The 19,052-nt window shown below is 35.2% G+C and overlaps 2 protein-coding genes across 3 annotated transcripts in view; both read right to left on the bottom strand.

Moving 5' to 3' along the window:
* Positions 1 to 361: 361 nt before the first annotated feature.
* Positions 362 to 9,699, bottom strand: ASB16 (ankyrin repeat and SOCS box containing 16). Its single transcript, XM_015832234.1, has 5 exons — positions 9,268 to 9,699; positions 7,112 to 7,379; positions 3,648 to 4,140; positions 3,001 to 3,114; positions 362 to 1,330 (listed from the first exon to the last, which is right to left on the bottom strand). Exons 1-5 carry the CDS (start codon positions 9,581 to 9,583, stop codon positions 1,145 to 1,147), a joined length of 1,377 nt encoding a protein of 458 aa, XP_015687720.1. The 5' UTR covers positions 9,584 to 9,699; the 3' UTR covers positions 362 to 1,144.
* Positions 9,700 to 11,915: 2,216 nt separating this feature from the next.
* Positions 11,916 to 19,052, bottom strand: part of CUNH17orf53 (chromosome unknown C17orf53 homolog) — a 15,569-nt gene continuing 8,432 nt past the window's right edge. Inside the window, exons 5-10 of one of the 2 annotated variants that reach the window (XM_015832232.1) lie at positions 18,574 to 18,714; positions 17,996 to 18,104; positions 15,640 to 15,725; positions 14,782 to 14,931; positions 13,651 to 13,828; positions 11,916 to 12,483 (exon numbers count right to left, since the gene is read on the bottom strand). In XM_015832232.1, the coding sequence (XP_015687718.1) occupies positions 12,410 to 12,483; positions 13,651 to 13,828; positions 14,782 to 14,931; positions 15,640 to 15,725; positions 17,996 to 18,104; positions 18,574 to 18,714 (738 nt within the window). In that variant the 3' untranslated portion in view covers positions 11,916 to 12,409. The remainder of the gene's footprint in view (positions 12,484 to 13,650; positions 13,829 to 14,781; positions 14,932 to 15,639; positions 15,726 to 17,995; positions 18,105 to 18,573; positions 18,715 to 19,052) is intronic. The other variant, XM_015832233.1, reaches the window with a different exon arrangement.

The following is a 19,052-nucleotide window of genomic DNA, read 5'->3' as shown; positions in this document are numbered from 1 at the left end:
AATAGGACAGTATTTTTTATTTCAGATTCCAGCCCAAAGATTTAAAATCTTCATCTTGATGCTCATATAGTTTGCATCATTCTCTCAACATGTCCTCAGCATACTATTTCTTCCAAGGACAGCATGCCAGGGAATTGACCCCATTTAGTATTTTCAGCTTATACCTTGATAAAGATAACAATTATGAATGAAGGCAAATATAGGTGTTTCAGGATAATGTTGCAGGATCAAATCTGGGTTGGTCACCAGGACCTCAGAGGTTTTGTCTTCAGAGTTTTCGGATTCGTGCTGGAGCCCATCTTCAGGCTAGAAAAAAGTCCCCTGGGAGGATGGGGGCTCCAGCACGAGTCCAAAAGCTTGGAAGACAAAGCCTCTGAGGTGGCAAGATAGCAATTACAGGTAGGACCACTCCCCCTATTGCCAATGCTTAATTTGTCACTGCCAAAGCAGCTGGTGACTGTCCCACTCCATCCCACTTCATCCCCGAGAAGTCTACAGGTCACCAATAATTACTACAATTAGTATCAGATTCTTAACTAAATATAAAAATATGCCAGTGATATTAATCTCCCTATCAATCTATCCTCAGCATATACATTCTTAAGTAAAGATTATAATCAAGGCCAATCGAACTAAATCAGAATCAGTATTGATATATGTGAATACCCGCCCTTTATTTAGATGGACAGAATATAGTAGTTAGCTGATTAGTGAGAATCCTTCATGCCAAAGAGATAGGATAATAATATGCACACATGCTCATTGTGTAGATGGAACTTCAATATGCAAGAAAATGATTTCCAGCCTGAATCGATCAGATATGCATGCCTCAGAGCCTCTTAACAGGACTCACTCTTGTATTACAGTCAAAATTTCTCTCCATATTTTTCAGTTTTTTCTTCTGGAACAAATTCTGCTTTATGCTGAAATTGATACATCCAAGTCATATTTATCTTTAATTACTATACTTGCATATCATCCAAGAACAAGAACTGACATGGAGGTACAAGAATTATGTCTATCAACATAGCTAAAATGTTTGCTATTTGCAGTTTAATCACTATTTTAGTGGCAATACTAGTATTTCATTATAGGATGATGGAATCATATTAAATTACTAATTGCTCTCTATTTTGCCATCATCTTATTTCAGATAACCCTTTAAAGGGAAAAGTAAATATTCATGCAAAGAAGGAGGCAATTTCAGTTGGGAGATGCCTTTATGGCAACGCATCCCTAACTGTCTCCGAATAACACAACGAGCTAAATGTTGCAGTGGGCGAGGCTGATTCACCAGGAAAAGAACTGAATCATAGAACACTTGATGTTCCTGTAAAGACATAAAGAAAAGTTAAATGTGGGTTTTGTTCATATACAGTGCATCAATAGGAAAACATCAAGAGACAGACATGTTATATAGTAATTATTATAACAGTTCCCTTGTGAAGAAAAATTCTCATATTCTGCAACAGACTACATGCCCCATGGAGTAATCTTTAAAGTCTCTGGTTCATACACATATAATGTATGTTCCTAAATATTACATAAATTTCCAAATTCTAAACCACTTTCTCCAAATGTTCTAAGCTGTATCTATTATATTGTCTGTATCAGGACAGTAAAGAACTAATATATATCTCAACAGCTGTGCACTTTCATCCACCACTATTTTTCTAACATTTATTGCTTAATCTTGACATAACTTCCAGATTTGGTCTATTTGATTGGTAAGGCAGTTTATGATATCTGTTGCGGTTCTGATGTCATAGTTCCACCAGCCAACTAAGCTTAGGTCTTTTTAGATTCTACTTTATATTTCAAGAGTATATATAATTTGTGAAATTTAATCCCTACACATAGAACTAATTGTCAAAAACCTTACTTAAAATCCATGATATGGGAAAGGGTCAAATGATGGAGTATGTTTTTACTTAAAAAAAAAAAAAGCAGTAAAAGCCAGGACATTCAATTTTAAAATAAATCCCAAATCCATGGTTGGAGAATACCTTTATTAGGATTAACTAGAGTAATACAAAAAGGATATATAATCTTTTGAATTTTCCAGAATTCTGGGACTATCAATAATAAGAGGTTCTAGACTTACCAATGTTTTTTTTACTGCATAGAAATCTCTCCCCCACCCTGCAAGATTTCTCCAGAGATAATCAGAACATACTATCATGTGATTTTTCACTTACACTACATCAGAGGTCCCCAACCTTTTGGGCACCAGGGACCGGTTCTGTGGAGAGAGGTTTTTCCACAGACCAGAGGGGGCGTGGTTTTGTGTGCTGCCTGCATCTGTGGATGGGGCTTTCCTTGTTTGTGCAGACCGGTTGCTGGCATGCCACGGCCCGGTACTGATCCACGGACTGGGGGTTGGGGATCCCTGCACTACATGATCAAGCTATGTTCAGTGGTACACAAGAATATAATTTGATCGTTTAAAGGAGAATTAATCTTATGAGAGCATACAGTTGACTTTCAAACAATGTGATAAGAGCCAGAATTAAAGAAGTAATTTTGGAGTTTTAACAGGAACAGGAAAATTGTAGAGGGCATAGATAATGGCCTTGAGAGATAGGAGAAAGAACCCTTACTGAGTGAGTAGTCATGAATTCTAATACATGACTAGAATTCGATTATTGAGTGGTCAGATGGTAATAAAAATGCAGGCAGGGTATGGTTACTTTAAAGGCTTTATAGGAAGCAATTCTAGTATGTACAATCCAATTGTAAAAACTAATTCTTGTAAAGATATGATTACTTGAATCTAAGCTATGAAGTCATACTGACTACATGATTGTTTATTTCTCCTTTAGAGAAAAGGAATGGTACCCAAAAAACTGACAAGTTTCTCAGCTAGCATTTCCCTATCTTGCTCCATACATTGTAGTACAAGTCCAGATTTCACTCAGCAAGAAAAACCAAAAGGGCAACATAATGGTAGAAGAGTATGACATGCAACTAATGGTGAACAATAAAAGTACTGTTACTTACTTGCCACATTTCAGTGGGCACAGAGCCTACCCAAGAATCACAGGACAGTATTCGGTCATAAGAATTCAGAATTATTTCCATAGATCGAGGTGATGACACACAAAACTTTAGCATCTAAGTGCAAAAGAATTAAGAGAAAGAGAGCAAAAAAATAAATAAAAATCATGAATATCTTGGAAAGAAGAAGGAATGTTTTCAAGTAAAAACCCTATATTCTCACAGCACCTATAGGAAGCACTATCTGAGGGAAACATTAAAAACAGCATTGTGTCAATTTTCATCTAGGAGATGGTTTCTAAAAAAAATGGCTACAGGATTGCCCCTGCCTTTACATAGAGTGAAACAAGTGCCTCTGGTTGTAAAAGCTTTAGGTAGTGCTATCCATTCCTCTTAGATGTCTAGTAAGATAGAGCCTGTTTGGCATCCTCTACCTTCTATATGTGAAATCAAAGGACCAAGTCTCTTGTCCTTGTCCAAGAAGGAAACTGTCCTGAGTTGGCCATACATTTTAAAAATTACAAATATTATTCCTTACCTATATTATTATTGTGATATAATATTATGCAATCCAAAACTAAGTCAACAGTTTCAAGAAATGGTCTCCCATAGCATCAAGAAATCACTAGAACTGAAGGCACCACTTTTACCTTAGAATTAATAGAGGCAGCACCATGGTTGAGCAACATGGCTATAACTTTTTCAGGCTCTTCGTCCAGGTAATCTTCCACTGCTTGCAAAGCACAGTCCATAGGAGTATTGCCAGCACAATTACTAATATTGACTTCTGCCCCATGTTGTAGCAGGAGCTTTACAATACCAATGTGACAGTTGCTGCAGGCATTGTGCAGTGGAGTATGGTTCTTTCGGCCAGCAATCTGGACATTGGCCCCACCATCCAGAAGTTGCTTTACCACTTGGTAGTAGCGTCCAGCCTTCTCAGGTCTATCTGCATAGGCACAAGCTGTGTTGATAGCTGTCTCTCCTTCCTGATTTCTATGAGCAATATTTGCTCCATAGCAAAGATAGAGTTTGACATGATCCTCTAGACCATGCCTGCTAGCCACATGCAATGGGGAAGCATGACCATCTCTTGATTTCTGGTTCACTAGAGCCCCATATTCCAGTAGTAGTTGAGCACATCTGAAAGGCACAGAGTTGCATTAAGGAATTTTGCAACTGCCCTACAGTCCATTGCTATTTAATGTTATATTTTATTGGCTTTAATATATATTTTAAAATATTGCAGAAATAGATTCCGATGCCCATAGCTAAATGCCCCATTGTTAAGCACTCTTGCACTGCTTGTAATTACATATGGGCTTCATTCCACTATATCCAGTAACACTCTTTACAGATCTGTTAAGCACAGCTTTCAATTATGTCTTTTGTTATAAGATAAACCATATAAATGAATAAGTAAAACTTTATCGTTCCTATAATTTGTTCCTGCTCCTGAGTTTCTTGGGAAAAATGGCAGGATGAAAACAGTTCTGTGGACAAGCAGAGCCAACATTTGCAGCATTTATAAAGGAGCCAATGCTGATTGAGTCCTACAATTCTTTCTAGATGAAAGAGAGAGACACAAATTGCCTACACTGTTTTTCCTTATGGTTGTTCCTCTTCCTTATGAGAACCTCAGGACAGTGATCTCTATATAGATGTGTGGGAACTGGGAGACAGAAGAATTTATCATTTTTGCTCCAAGAGCTAACAAAGGCTTTCAAAGGATGCTAAATTTGTGCACTTCCCTTGCTAACTAATAGCAAAGCTGAAAATACCAGGTGACTAATCCTAAATATAAGAATATGAAGATTTATTTTTCTAATGTTTAATAACTTAAACACCAAAAAGCAAGACAAGCTACTAAAGTTTAAAGGGCATAAAATGTTGGGGCTTACTTGATTAGAACTTTGACATTTTATTTTAAAAATAAATGTGTCCTACATCATGATTTTGATTCAATCATATCAGCTATGTTGAGTCTTCCTGAGAACAATTTGTTCCAAAAAAATGTTACAGAACAAGTTATGCAGCAAAATTTACTCAGAAAAATATGAACAAGACTCTGAATAAGAATTTGTTACTAGATATAAAGAAAAATGGATAAGGTTTTAAAATTAAGAAGGAAGTAAAAATAATTCTAGAGAACACTTAGAATAATTTTGTTTCAAGGGAATTTAAAAGTGCTAAAGAAATTTATAATAAAGATCAACGAACATCTGAATAAATTACTATAGTCAGTTTATTCAACCAGGGTTAAAATGGGATATTTTGTTGGATCTACTGATATCTTAATTGGAAAAAAATTGGCATACTGGATATGCTTATATTTAATGAGATATAAAAGCCTTTCCCCCTATAATTCATGTAATACTAACTTTATAGTACTTAATCTGGCTTTGCAATTTTCTTTGTTAATTTAAAATAAGGAAGCTTGGAGAAGAGCAGCGTGATGGCCTAGTGGTGAAGCCACTCATCCCCCATTCAGAAGGTTGAGTTCAATCCTAGGTAGCAACAGCAAATTCCACATAGGCATCAGGAAAGGCATTTGGCCAATAAATTCTTAGCTCCATCCAATCATCCCAACTCTACCCCGAATTAAGGGATTATAGTGTCATAAAAAGAAGAAAAAGCTTGGAGAACTTTTTAAACAAGAAATTATTTCTCATTACATTAAATTTTAATCTTTTGTTTATAATAGGACACTGGGAAACAACGTATTTATAAAATGTGGATACACTTATACAGGTAGTCTTTGATTTATGACCACAATTGACTCCCAAATTTCTGCTGCTAAGCAAGAAAATTAAATGAGTTTTGTCCTCTTGCCACAATTGTTAAGTGAATCATTGCAGTTGTTAAATTGATAACATGTTTAACTGAATCTGATTTCCCTATCGAGTTTGCTTGTCAGAAGGTCATAAAAGGTTATTACATGACTCTGGGACACTACTGTCATACAAGCCAGTTGCCAAGTGTATAAATTTTGATCACATGACATGGATGGCAACAGCCCTAAGTATGAAAAATGGTCATGTCCCTTTTCTTTCAGTGCCACTGTAACTTTGAACAGTCACTAAATGAATGGTAGTAAGTTGAGAACTACCTGTAGTTTAAAGCAGGGGTCCCCAACCCCCGGTCTGTGGACTGGCACTGGGCCGCAGCATGCCAGAAACCTGTTCGCACAAAGAAGCCCCATCCGCAGGATGCAGGCAGTACATGAAACTAAACACCCCTCCACAGAACCAGTCTGGGACCTCTGGTTTAAAGGGAAGATATGGAATGCATATGTGAACAGGATTGGTTGTTGTTTGAAATGTTGTTTGGAGCTTGTCTTCTGTAAAGAAATTCTCTCTCTTGTTAAAGTTGGGGTTTCTTTTGTCTAGAGCAGGATGTTGGGACCATTGTATGCCTTTTTAAGTGAGATTTTGTTACAGTTGAGTTGTAGTATTGAGTTGTATATACGTTAATTAATGTTAAAATCTTAAATGCTGTTTGTTTTGCTGGTAATTGGATTGAAGAAGAGATTACTTATTTGATTTGCCTATTGTTAAGAGATAGATTATGGGATGAATTTATATTTATTAGGTGAAGAGTCCAAGGAATTGTTTATATTTGCTGTTATGATGGTGGGAAGTCCCATTCTTGAGGTTTCTTTTTATCCTTTTTCTTGCATTTTTCCTTTTTTTCTATTCTAGTTATTAAAAACTTTTCATAAAATTATTTTTTAAAAAGGAAGTTGCTCCACTCCTTTTGCTTTTCTACCCATCTGCAGTTATTCTGTTTCTCGGTTTAGATAAGGAAATATCTCTGAAACAATGGGTCATTAGTTGTGTAGTTCAGGTAATAAAATCTAAAAGGTTTCTATACGCCCTTCTAACACATTGAACACACAGATTTCCATAGGAATAGTCTGCCTTCAAAAAGTAACTAATGTGCAGCTTCTTACATGTCTTGCCCCAAGAGAGTAATTTAATATCAAAGAATAATTCTTGCACTTGGAGAAGCTTCTTTGCTATTTTACAAAATATTCGACTACTTTCCTATTAGCCTGTCTTTAATTTTCCTTTAAGTCATCACACCCATAATTCTTTCAACTTCCCAGACATACGGCAAAGTTTCCTGAGTGGTGCACAAATGCAATGGGGCCAGCCCCTCTTCTGAAAGAATATTAGCATTAGCACCAAAGCGTAGGAGCAGACGGGTGCATTCTTCATGGTGGTTGGCACAGCTATCATGCAAAGCAGCTTTTCCACCAATAACTGCATTGACCTCTGCCCCTTTCAAGAGCAGATGTTTCACACAGTCTTGATAGCCCCTGGCAGCTGTGATTCGCAATGGAGAAGTGTGCTTCTTTTGAGCAGTCAACACCCACAACCCTGTAAAACCAACAAAGACAAATATAATTGATTGGGCAAAAGCTTCATGTATTTTTAAACATGGAAAAATATATTATCACAATATAGACTTTAGTTAAATCAAGTCAAGTAAGTTTATTACAGCTAAAGACCAGAAATCAGAACAAGTTAAAAACACTCAAAGAGTATCCAGTTAAAATTTCTAGAATAAAATAATAAATAATAGATAAAATCTATATTAAAATTATAATTTGGTATCCAGTCTATCAGTTACACATGAGCAAAACATAACATGGCCTAACTATCAGTATAATATAATATCAATCCTTGAACTGTGAGGCCCATAGTCATTAAATACTAAAATGCAAAAGAGTAGTAATGCAAAAAGGTTTATTGCATTAGTTATGTAAAGTAGCTATGGTGGATTAATCATGTGCTTGTTATACAATTACGTTGGTTGGCATTAAACTGAGGACACTTTTTCCCTGTAGCACATTCATTACTGCTAACTGTTGATGGGCACCAGCTGAAGAGTGTTTTACATACAAGTTGTTGTTTATTCAGAATTAATTTATTTTATAACATATATGGAGAACTTTCAGAAAGATGGAATATAAATTAAGGGACAACAAAGCTACTAGTTATGATAATAAAACTAAATATTCATAATTATCAGACTACAAAATGACTCCCCTAAAGGTTTACACATTAATACAAATAACTCAAACATGTTTATTCGTGGATTTCCAAGAAATATTAGTGCCTCAAATACTAAACATAAAAAAGCTGGTCTATGTGGAAGTTTGGCCTGACTCAGTTTTATTATACAGTTTGAGGAAATACTATGCTGTTTTAGGCTTAACTTGAGCACTAGAATGAAAATACAGAGGAAGAATAAAAGATGCAAAACATAAAAACAACTAACTACAGCCTTCTACAATCTCTTGCATCAATGGTACATTTCCTTACACAGTTTTTTTTTTAAGAGGATGATACACGGCTGTGTGGGGAGAAGAGAAAAAAGAAATGTAAAATGTTTTGCTTTTCATCCAATTCCTGAGGATTATAGTTTGGTGACAGTCATTAGTGAAATAGCTTCAAATATATAATCAAAACAGGTACAGGGTTAGGGATAAACTTCTGTCTTGCCTCAGAAATAGAAACTAAAGACTCTAGTCCCCAAATAGAGATTGAAAACTATTGCTATAAAAGAATATATTAAAGAAATCTAAATCTAAAGAAGAAGAATAACAACTAAGAGCAACATATTAAATTTATATGCTGCCCATCTCCCAGTGAGTCTGGGTGGTCAATTCTAGGAAACCTTAACTGTTACTATTAATTCAGTCTTAGAATATCTATGTTGTAATGATGTTTATAACTCATATCACTTAACATACAATTCTAATTTCATCAGAGTTTTGGATAAGAATGAAAATAGATGCTGTGAATAAATTTAATTATTTTTCTCTATTCTTATTGCAAAGTTTAACAGATAAGTACAATTCAAGCAAAGCTTATACTATTTATTGAAAAGATAACAGTATTGTATTATTTCCTTCCCTTTCTTTCCTTCCTATTACAGTAATGAAAATATTTTTTTTAAAAAATGACCAAAAACATGTGAAGTTTAGACATGGAAGTGGATGATTGAGCACATAAATAAGGCAGGGTAGTAGTATGATAAAAGGGTCTGGGAAATAAACTTCTCTGTACTTCTACTTTAATCAAAGCTTTTTTTTCAGCTAAAAGAAATAATCAACACAGACTTCTTCATTTTTTATGGAATTAAAATTCATATATTACAAGCCTCTGTTTCACAATACAAACAGTGAATGTTTGTCTAAAACCTGAAAAAAAAATGACCAACCCTACTTCTTTTCTTTCTGCAAGAGATAACACATCTTACCCTGATCAGCTGACCACTCTAGCTCTTCCACCTGGGTCTCCACAATCAAGTTGGAAGTGATTTTATCTTTAAAAATGCTTTGGATCTTGGGCAAGTCTCCTGTGTAAAGGGCATTGTGAAGAGCAGGATCCCGACAGTATTCAAGTTGCCTGGTAGGCTTGGGGAGAGAAAGGAGGCTCCTGGCAATTGGATGATACCTCCGGCTGGCCCACTGGCGAGATGCAGCCCTCTGCCTTTCTTCCCATTCCAGCTTTTCTCGTTGCAGCCGCAAGGAGCGCAGAGTGGAAGAGGTGAATACAAAAGTTTCCTTTGACATTCTTCTAAGTAAGAAATGAATTCAGCGTTTTCTACACAGTAGCCAACTCAACAACCCCAAATCGTTCAGGAAAATAGCTATTACTTCCAATTTTTAAAAGCTACTGTTATGACAAGGTCTCACTGACAAGCACATCTGCGTACTTATTACCCAGGGTTATAAATAGAATTGAGTAGTCATCGTAGAAACAGTGTCATCTTTCTTTTTAGAACTGAGCAAAAAAAGGAACATCAGTTCTTAAGTTCAATTAGAAAATCAGTAATAAATCAATTTATATGCCACCTAATAACAAAACTATAATGAAAAATATAACATGATTAAAAACTAGAGCAAATATTTGAATCTAAACGAAATTACTTACCTACTTAATCCCAGCCATATATATGAAAATGGCTTGAGATGGCAAAGAAAAGGAACTTGACATTTAAATGCTGTTTCAAAATATCAGTCAAATTGAGAATAAATTAATTACTGTTGATAGTCCATACAATAAGAAAGCAAATAAAAGTTTGCATGTCTAATGTAGATAGCCATAGATACACATAAAGGCATAAAATAGTAGAAAATGTTTCCAGAAGAAAATGCAGATGAGCAGAATGGAGCAAATGAAGAACAAGGCAGTAAAGTGTATTGGGTTTCTTCCAGGTATAGGTAACATTTTCAATATGGTCCTTTAAAGAATTTTTTTTTTCTCATTCTGGTGCACTTGAAGGCCATGATTCAAAATAGCAACTCTTTTCTCAAATAATAACAATTCAGCCTGGAGCACATCTATTAATAATATCTCAAGATAACTTGACACGGTTTTTCCACAACTCAAGAATGGTAAAAGAAATGTGCACACAAAAGAATGAGCTACAGAGCAATACTATTGAAGTTCTACATATGGGCTAGTGAAACAGCCTTCCATGAGAGTCAGATTTTCCCAAAGAGCAATCTCTGCATGAAAGTTGAGAACACAGGGTCTTTCATACATAAAAATATGCTATTGCATTGTCCAATATCTCTTTCTCTATGTGGTCCTCAACTTTTTAAAGAAATTATAATTTTGAAACTAAGAATGCCAAATGGGCGAATGCATCTGTACTTCAACTATCATCTTTGCCTTCTATGACAACCATCTGAGGGTAAATTGTTTTTGTAGATTGAAATCATAGGAAAGGGTGCTGCTTTCTTCTACATTTCAACGATTATGCTGTCTTCCTTGTTGATTGATTTTCTGTATACTGTATTTTCATCCACCCAGTGTTATTTTTTGCACCTCACTGCATCGAATTATTTCATTAATATATAATCTATGTTTTGTTCAGAGAGCAGTATCGAGAAGATTATTCTCACTGGAGCATCTCAAAGAATTGCATATTGAAGAACCACTGCAAACACACTCTATTTATGCACATGATTCATCTGGCAGACAGATACACTGGCCCTTAAAAAACATTTACCAAGTATGTTTACATAATTTGATAAATATGCATACAATTTATCAGGAATGTTTAACAACCCATTTGGCATTGCCAATATTTTGCACAAGCTGACTCAAATTCTTATTTGAATGAGTGCATGAAATTTGACCTGTCTTGACATTTAGAGCCAAAGTCCTTTTCCATCTATATGCTACTATATAATAATAAACTCTTCGCTTTTTATTACGTATCTTTTTTTCTAACTTTCCAAAAGCTAAAATTAAAATTGAGTTTATTTAGTTCAGTTATAATACCCAAGAGTTTGTGTATCTAGAGGCCCTCACATGAATCTCTTTGTACGAAACAAGACTTTTTTCTGTTTGAATATGCAATAAATATATGGAACTAAAAAACTGGAATTGTGGTATGTATGTGCAAAAATGTTACAATTCTCACCACATCTTGAGTTCAAATGGTATGAAGTTACCTAACCCAAAAAAAACTGTTTCCAGAATGTTTTGAAAAAGCTTTATATGCACATTATTAAAAGGGAGGTAGGCAATGGCTGAAATAGAAGAAATTAATAAAAGAGCCAATTTGGTGTTGTGGTTAAGGCATTGGACTAGAAACCAAGAAATTGTAAGCTCTAGTTTCACTTTAGGTATAAAAGTCAAAGTGACTTTAGACTAGTCACTATCTCTCAGCCCAACCAAACTCATAGGTTTGTTTTTGTGAGGAAAATAGAAGAAGTATGATGTATGTTCATCCCCTTAATTAAAAGTGGGATAAAATCAATCAAAATCAACCAATCAATGTAAATAAATACATGCTGAACTAGACAATCTTTTGTTAAGCTTCAGAAACACTTCAACAGATATATTTTTCATATTTATTTTTCAGACAGTATCAGTTAACATAAAGTGTTTTTTATTGTTTTGGAAGACCAGTTAGAAGACAGCTTGTTTTGCCTGAAATAGTGTATAACAAAGCACCAAAGTAAACATTCAATACATACCTAAGACAATTTCAAACCAAATGGAGTAACAGGTACTTAATAGTTTAAAAAGTCATTGTAGGTCATTCCAATAGCCGGCAAAATTAATTTTCTGAAGAGACAAATCTATAATAAGGTCTGGTGCAGGACCTCAGTACTAGTGTGCAATACAGCATCTCTGAAAAAAACCACCCAAGTCTTTCCACTCACAGGAGGAAAATTAGCTTAATAACCAACCATCTTGCTACTCAATCTATTTCTATCTAATCACATAAAGGGCAGCTTATGTCTAATTTATAAAAGATTTTTTTTAGTAATTAGAAAATGCCCCTGCAAGGAAGTCTATCTCATGGTACAAAAGGGCTCATGAACACAGGACTATGCCCATGATCCTACCCAGCAAGTTCTTTTAGGATTAGTGAGCTGTCATAAGGTGTTCTGTTCTTCCAAGCTGGAGAAAAAATCATCAGGGAGTTCACCAAGAAGCTGGTCCAAATCATCTACAAGGACAAAATGAGAAGACAGACCAAGTTTTTAACAATACATTAATTTAACATTAATACATTAATACATTAATACATTAATCAGTCTGGGCAATATGGTGGCACAGTGGTTAGAATGCAGTATTGCAGGCTAAGTCTGCCCACTGCCAGTTCGATCCTGACCAGTTCAAGGATGACTCAGCCTTCCATCCTTCCGAGATCGGTAAAATGAGGATCATATTGTTGGGAGCAATGTGCTGACATCTGTAAACTGCCCAGAGAGTGCTGTAAAATACTGTGAAGCGGTATATAAGTCTACGTGCTATTGCTATATGAAGAAATTCTGGTCTGGATATATTTTAATATTTTATTGTTTTTTCAGTGTCTATTTTTTCCATGATAAGGGAAAAAAGAAGAGAGAAGAAAATCTTTACAGACTTGCTTTCTGACAAGCAAGTTCATTTTTAATGCTTAGTACATTCTATACTTAGATGACTTGAACGAATAAAACATTTAATCTGTCATATCCTAAGAATTTCTGTTTTTCTTTCTTTGAAAAAAAACTCACAGCAGACATTTATATAATATATAGCCATGGCAGCACAGATAGATGGAACACACTAAACAAGAGTTCCATGACTGCACATAAGACATAACAAGTGCAGCTCTTAGTAACTTCCCCATCATCTTATAGCATTATAGCACATACATTTTTTAATCTAAAATTGGTGTTGCAAGCTATCTCATTACCTATAAAGCTCTACATGTTTTATTTCTTCCCAACATCTGCCCATACTATATACACTAACAGAATAGACATGTTTTAAGTCCCTTTTCTAAAACAATGTTATTTGATTGGACCCAGAAAGTATGCATTTTCTGTGGCAGAGCCTGCCCTCTGGAACAATTCCATCCTCCATTAACAAAACATACATTTGTCCTGACTCTATTAGCCTTTAGAAAAGCATGAAAATCTTGGCTCTTTCTCAGGTGCTGGAGGTGTGTGTGTGTGTGTGTGTGTGTGTGTGTGTGTAAAAATAGGTGCAATGTGAGGGCTAATATCTGATTTTACAAGCATTATCTAGCTCTGCAAAGCTTCCCTTATTTTCCATTTTAAAAGCACACAGAGATGAATAATGAAAGAAAACAGATAAGATAAATATCATTGCTGAGCATTCTATTTACCCAAATCAGCTCTCTCAGTGGATTTGCCTGCTCCACAACTTCCTGATTCTTGTAATAATGATGGACTTTCATTTGATGCTAATATACGATGACATCTTTTCTTATTTCTCTCACATCCTTCCACATTTTTGTTATCCATAGTGGCCATTATAATCACAGCACTTATGGGAGGATCCTGCTATAATTTTAAGACAGCATGCACATATAACATTTCATAGACAGCTAACAAACTAAGTATTTGCACAATTTATTTAATTTATTTGCTGCCTATCTCTACTCTAGATGACTTACAATAAAAACAAAAATGAAAAGAAATGTAAACATAGTAGTAATCTAAAATAGAACAATTTACAACTTCCTCACACCATGAATGCCATCCAGGACCAGCAGAAAAAAAATCAGAGATGCTTCCTACCATCTCAGATCATTCATCCATTCCATATCATTCTGTTCAAAATGATAATCTGAGGCTCATTAGCCTCAAAAATTGAAATTTGAGTCCCATTACCAGCAGAACACTCAGTCATGATATCACATTATATCTTCAATGCGTGTTGATCAATTTTTAATTCAAGATGATACATGTTCTAAATAATCTGAATAACTGTAGACCACCTTTTTTCAATTAATCTGCATTTAAACATCAAGTGATCAAGACCTTCCCTGGGTTCCACTTATAGGGAAAGTATCACTGGCTAATATATGAGATTGGATTAGAATAATGAATGCTTTGAAAAAGATCAAGAAAAAATATTTTGAACATCACTACCATCACCATTAAAATTTTATCCTATTTTATAACTCAAATGGGAAACATATTTAATCTTGTCTATTTTTTAGAGCAACCCTTTGAGGTGAGTAAGGTTAAGAGCGACTCCCTCCTATGGTTGAGGGAGGCCTAGGATGCAGTCTAAACTGGCTCTCATGGGAGCATATTTTTCTGCTGTTCAGTAATGAGTCATTTCCACAAGTCTATATTTAGCTCTCTTGGATTTAAATTAAGCTTTCTCGAGTCTCAGTTTAGCTAGCTACAAACATGAAATTTCCTACATCTTTTCCTATAATAGTCACATTTCTAATTTTCTGACAATTAAAATGTTACTGTTGTTGTCATTATCATCACATCCTTACCTGTGGTGTCACAGTCTCACTTGTTTCCCAAATCTCTTGGTATGGCTGAGGCTGATTTTCATTGTTGAAACCAGATGAATATACTTTCACCAGGTTACTGGGTGTCACATTGAGGTAGTGATTGCGATGGGATGGAGAGAACACACTCACCTGTGAAGATAGTTATCAGTTATTTTCACAATAATATGTGGCACTACTAACATGCTAATCTGTATAGGCATGCTAAAGTTTGATGCCAGCAGATGAAACATTTCCAAATCTTGTCTCTCCAGAGATGCTTGTTGAAATAATCTATGTATGTATGTATGTGATAGTCACGCTAACTGCATTTCTTGTTTGCATCTTAAAGAACAATAGGAAGGAAACAGCAGTTATATATAAAAACACTGCCAGTGGATAATTTGATTTCTGTCCATTGCATTGAAATAATACAGCAAGATTGATATACGTGTCTACAATAGGAAGGAATTGACATCCAGCTTAAAAATGTCACATGGAAGTGTGGGTGGGGGAATTGACGAGAATATTTGTATTAGATAATTAGAATGCTTATTGAAGAAAACTCTAAAAGAAATAATATTGTTTTACTAATTCTATGTTTTGCCAGACTATATTTATTCAGATTCCAGAGATTTTAGAGACAGCAGGAAAATATACATTACAAGCTTCTTGGACAGAAACTTTTCTTTATCTTATTTTAACATGCTTTGAATTTTGCAAAACATATCATAGCTCGACAGCACAATATCAAGGAAACATAAGTAAGTCAAGTGCAACCAAAGATTTTACATACATATTATTACTTTTGGCATGGAAATTATCAAGGCTCATCCAGACTTGAATTTCTTGCTTTCTTACCTGTTTTAGCAGAAGCACTGAACCAGTTTTAAATTCACTTTCTTTTTCTTCCAGCAACAAACGATGTATTGTGCCCTGCATTTCACCTATTTGATAGAAGGTCAGACAAATGACAGCAACAAAGAGAATCTACCAAAATGTTATTTAGCAGTAATTCTAATTTGCTTGTACAGAATATACGGACTGGATTGAAGCATGTGATCTGTTACTTGCTCAAACACAGCAGTTATTCCCAGATGTGTAGTAGAATATTTAATGCTAAACATTTCTGCTTAGACTTAAGGTATCACCGGGCAATGTCACTGTTTTGAGTTTATATTGTTGGATATGTTCTATAAGTTGCATAGATAGTAATTGTATTAAATTCTCTCAGAGAAGGTTGGACTATATATGTAGCCATTCAGAGTCTTTTTGGAATTGGGTGACTTTATCAGATCAAATCAAGCAATAAATGTAGTAGTTCTAGTAGTTCTAGCAGTTAAAAAAAACCAATAGCATAATTGGTAGTAGCAAGACAGCTAATTTTACCCATTTGGTATTAGCAAGAAAGCATTACTATTTCAATTTAAGCCTAGAAAGGAAATCTTTCCATTATTATTTGTTTAAGAAAACTGTACAACTCTCATTATATCAAAAAATGAACCAAAGGCACTCTGAACTGGCTGTTGACAATATCAATTTTTAAATGACTGGAAATGCTTGGAGATAGATAGCAAGTAAGGAGGGCAGATGCATTTTTACAGTTATTCTGATTGGTATAAATTGTTTTGTTCCATTTCTGTTTTTTCCATGACTGACAAAACTAGGTTGTACTTATTTACATACAGAAGCAAATCTGGAACTGGAAATTTAAACTAGTATTTCACCAGCCTGTTGTTGGCAAAGCATTTGTAACCTAATCAAATGATATTCTCAAAAATGTTTTCTAGTCATTACCTTTTCTTGGTCCACATTTATGTTAAAAAATTAACCATTCAGAGCAACTAAAACAGGACAGGCTAACTCCTACAAATATTGAGTTAAATAAACAAAACAAAATGACAGTCATCTTGTCTATTAAAACATTTCCTGCCAAAATAAAAAAATGCATTTGTCAGGTTCTGTGTGGATCCAAAAAAGGCAAAATGTTAAATAAAGCAGCTTTCCAGTAACTATACCATAAAAAGTAAAACATTTAACTGGTTAAAGACTGGTTAAAAAGGACTGATCTTTTCCCCACTGAATTACTTCTCTTCTTCAGCCTCAGTGAACATGGCAAACATCAGCTGTTCTCCAGAGCTTTTCATGAGAAAACAGACAAAAAAGTAACTGTATAACTATGCTATACATTTCAATTCTTCCAAATAGTTTTGCATAACATTGGAATAGTCTCCAGAATTATTCAGTCTCTTTCAACCACATAGGGAATGAGAGTGAGAAAACACTGGGCTATTTATTCCAAAACTCTTAGTGGCTCAGAATGACTACAAAAGCAAGACCACTCACTAGACAAAATATACATATTCCCAGAATGGGGAATAACTGAGGATCATATTGATTAGCTGACTAATGGAAAAGCATAATATACTGGAAACCTAGACAATCATCATGAAAAAGGTAAAAAGATCAAGATCTTTTCTTCTTAATCTGCTAGGTTCTCTTTTCATGATAACAGTTGTGGGCAACAGACATTCCCCCCAGCCTAAAGAGACATACTGAATTTTGGTGAACTATTGGACTTAGGTGCCAAAAATCATTCATATAATCCGTTTGGGAAACTTGGGGATAATTTTTGTGGCTCACCTAGTTTTGACATAATTCATCTTGTTACTGCACTACTTGGCTAATCATGCATGCATGCAATGCATAATCAAGAAAAGCTGGCCTATATTTCTTTTGTAACACAGAAAAGCACATAAGTAATGAATTTCCCATAGATTTCATTAGAATGTAATCCCTAGAGTAATGTACCATTATCTTCTATGGGATAAACTCTAAGTAATCAAAACAGCAATGGCTACCCGTTTGCTCAAGTATCCACAAAAACCAAGTCACTCAAAATGATGCAGGCAAAGGACGTCACTCTACATCAGAGGTCCCCAACCTTTTGGGCACCAGGGACCGGTTCCATGGAGAAAGGTTTTTCCACAAACCAGAGAGTGCATGGTTTTGTGTGCTGCCTGCATTCCACAGATGGGGCTTTGCTTGTTTATGCAGCCCAGTTGCTGTCTTGCCGTGGCCTGGTACCAGTCCAAGGACCGAGGGTTGGAGACCCCTGCTCTACATGACACAAATCAAGCATTCAGCTAAGTTACAGACTGCAAGGGAAAGCATTATCTATACTAATCCAGAAGGATTGAACTCTTTTTACCCTTACCAGTAGGATCCTTGAACTCAGCACCTGCATCAACATTAGTCCTCATCAGTGATTTAATCATTACTGCCATATTTGGAACCTTGTTCTTTGGGAGTTGCTTCAGAGCTGCCTAAATGAAAGAAACCAAGCAAGGAAGAGAAAATCTCCAACATGAATTGGGAATGCATTCAATTGTGAAAAAAAATGTCTTGTGTTAAGAAGTTGACAAAGGAGATATGTTGAGACATTCTTCAGCAGCTTATTTTTTGCCCTTTACAAAAGAGACAGAGAGCATAATATAGAGGGCTAAAGGAGATTAATTGGAGAATGATTTTTTTCATTATTCTTAAATAGATAGCTTAGAATTAATTAAATAATCTTCTGAGGGCAGAATTTTAGTGATGGTCTCATTGCAAGAAACGAGGAGAAAAATATTTTGGAAGAGCTTCAAATGCATGGTTGTGGTAATACTGCATTATTCCTGTTCCCTGACCATTCATTATCCCATGATGTAGCCATTTTAAAAAAATATCTGTTCCTTGCACCTGACATAGAATTTTCAAACCAAAAACTACCGTAATTCAAATTTCAGCCTTTACCTTACGAAGTACCATAGAAATGCTGTACATTTGAAGAAAACAGGATGGATCTCCTTCATCTAAATCTAGTTCATTTTTCATGGCAACCCATGGGCCTCTCTCAAATTCTTCTTCTATTGTTTGCTGGGAAATAGGCATTTCCTAAAGGAATAGCAGAAAATCCCAGATAAAGATTTACTTCAAATCCACTGCAGAGCAACATATTCATCTTAGAAATGCATTATTTATTTTGGTGATACATTAAGCAATTAGATATCTGAAATACTGCATTCATCTTTCTATATACCGTATATTCCGGCGTATAAGACGACTGGGCGTATAAGACGACCCCCAACTTTTCCAGTTAAAATATAGAGTTTGGGCTATACTCACCGTATAAGACTACCCCTGTTCCAACGCACACCAAATAAAAATTAAAAAACATCAGATTTGATTTCAATATGGTAATTTTAATTCAAATGCTTATGACATGCAGGTAC

Source organism: Protobothrops mucrosquamatus, unplaced genomic scaffold, assembly GCF_001527695.2.
Source record: "Protobothrops mucrosquamatus isolate PMUCROS unplaced genomic scaffold, P.Mucros_1.0 scaffold1, whole genome shotgun sequence".
Lineage (NCBI taxonomy): Eukaryota > Metazoa > Chordata > Lepidosauria > Squamata > Viperidae > Protobothrops > Protobothrops mucrosquamatus.
Note: the sequence above shows the minus strand (reverse complement) of the source record. Positions and strands in the feature narration are given on the sequence as shown.

Coding starts and splice junctions, on each gene's coding strand:
- ASB16 (XM_015832234.1), bottom strand. CDS start 9,583: ATGTCAAAGGAAACTTTTGTATTCACCTCTTCCACTCTGCGCTCCTTG. Junction 7,380..9,267: donor AGAGTGGTCAGCTGATCAGG/GTAAGATGTGTT, acceptor TTGGTTTTACAG/GGTTGTGGGTGTTGACTGCT. Junction 4,141..7,111: donor ACCACTCAGGAAACTTTGCC/GTATGTCTGGGA, acceptor TGTGCCTTTCAG/ATGTGCTCAACTACTACTGG.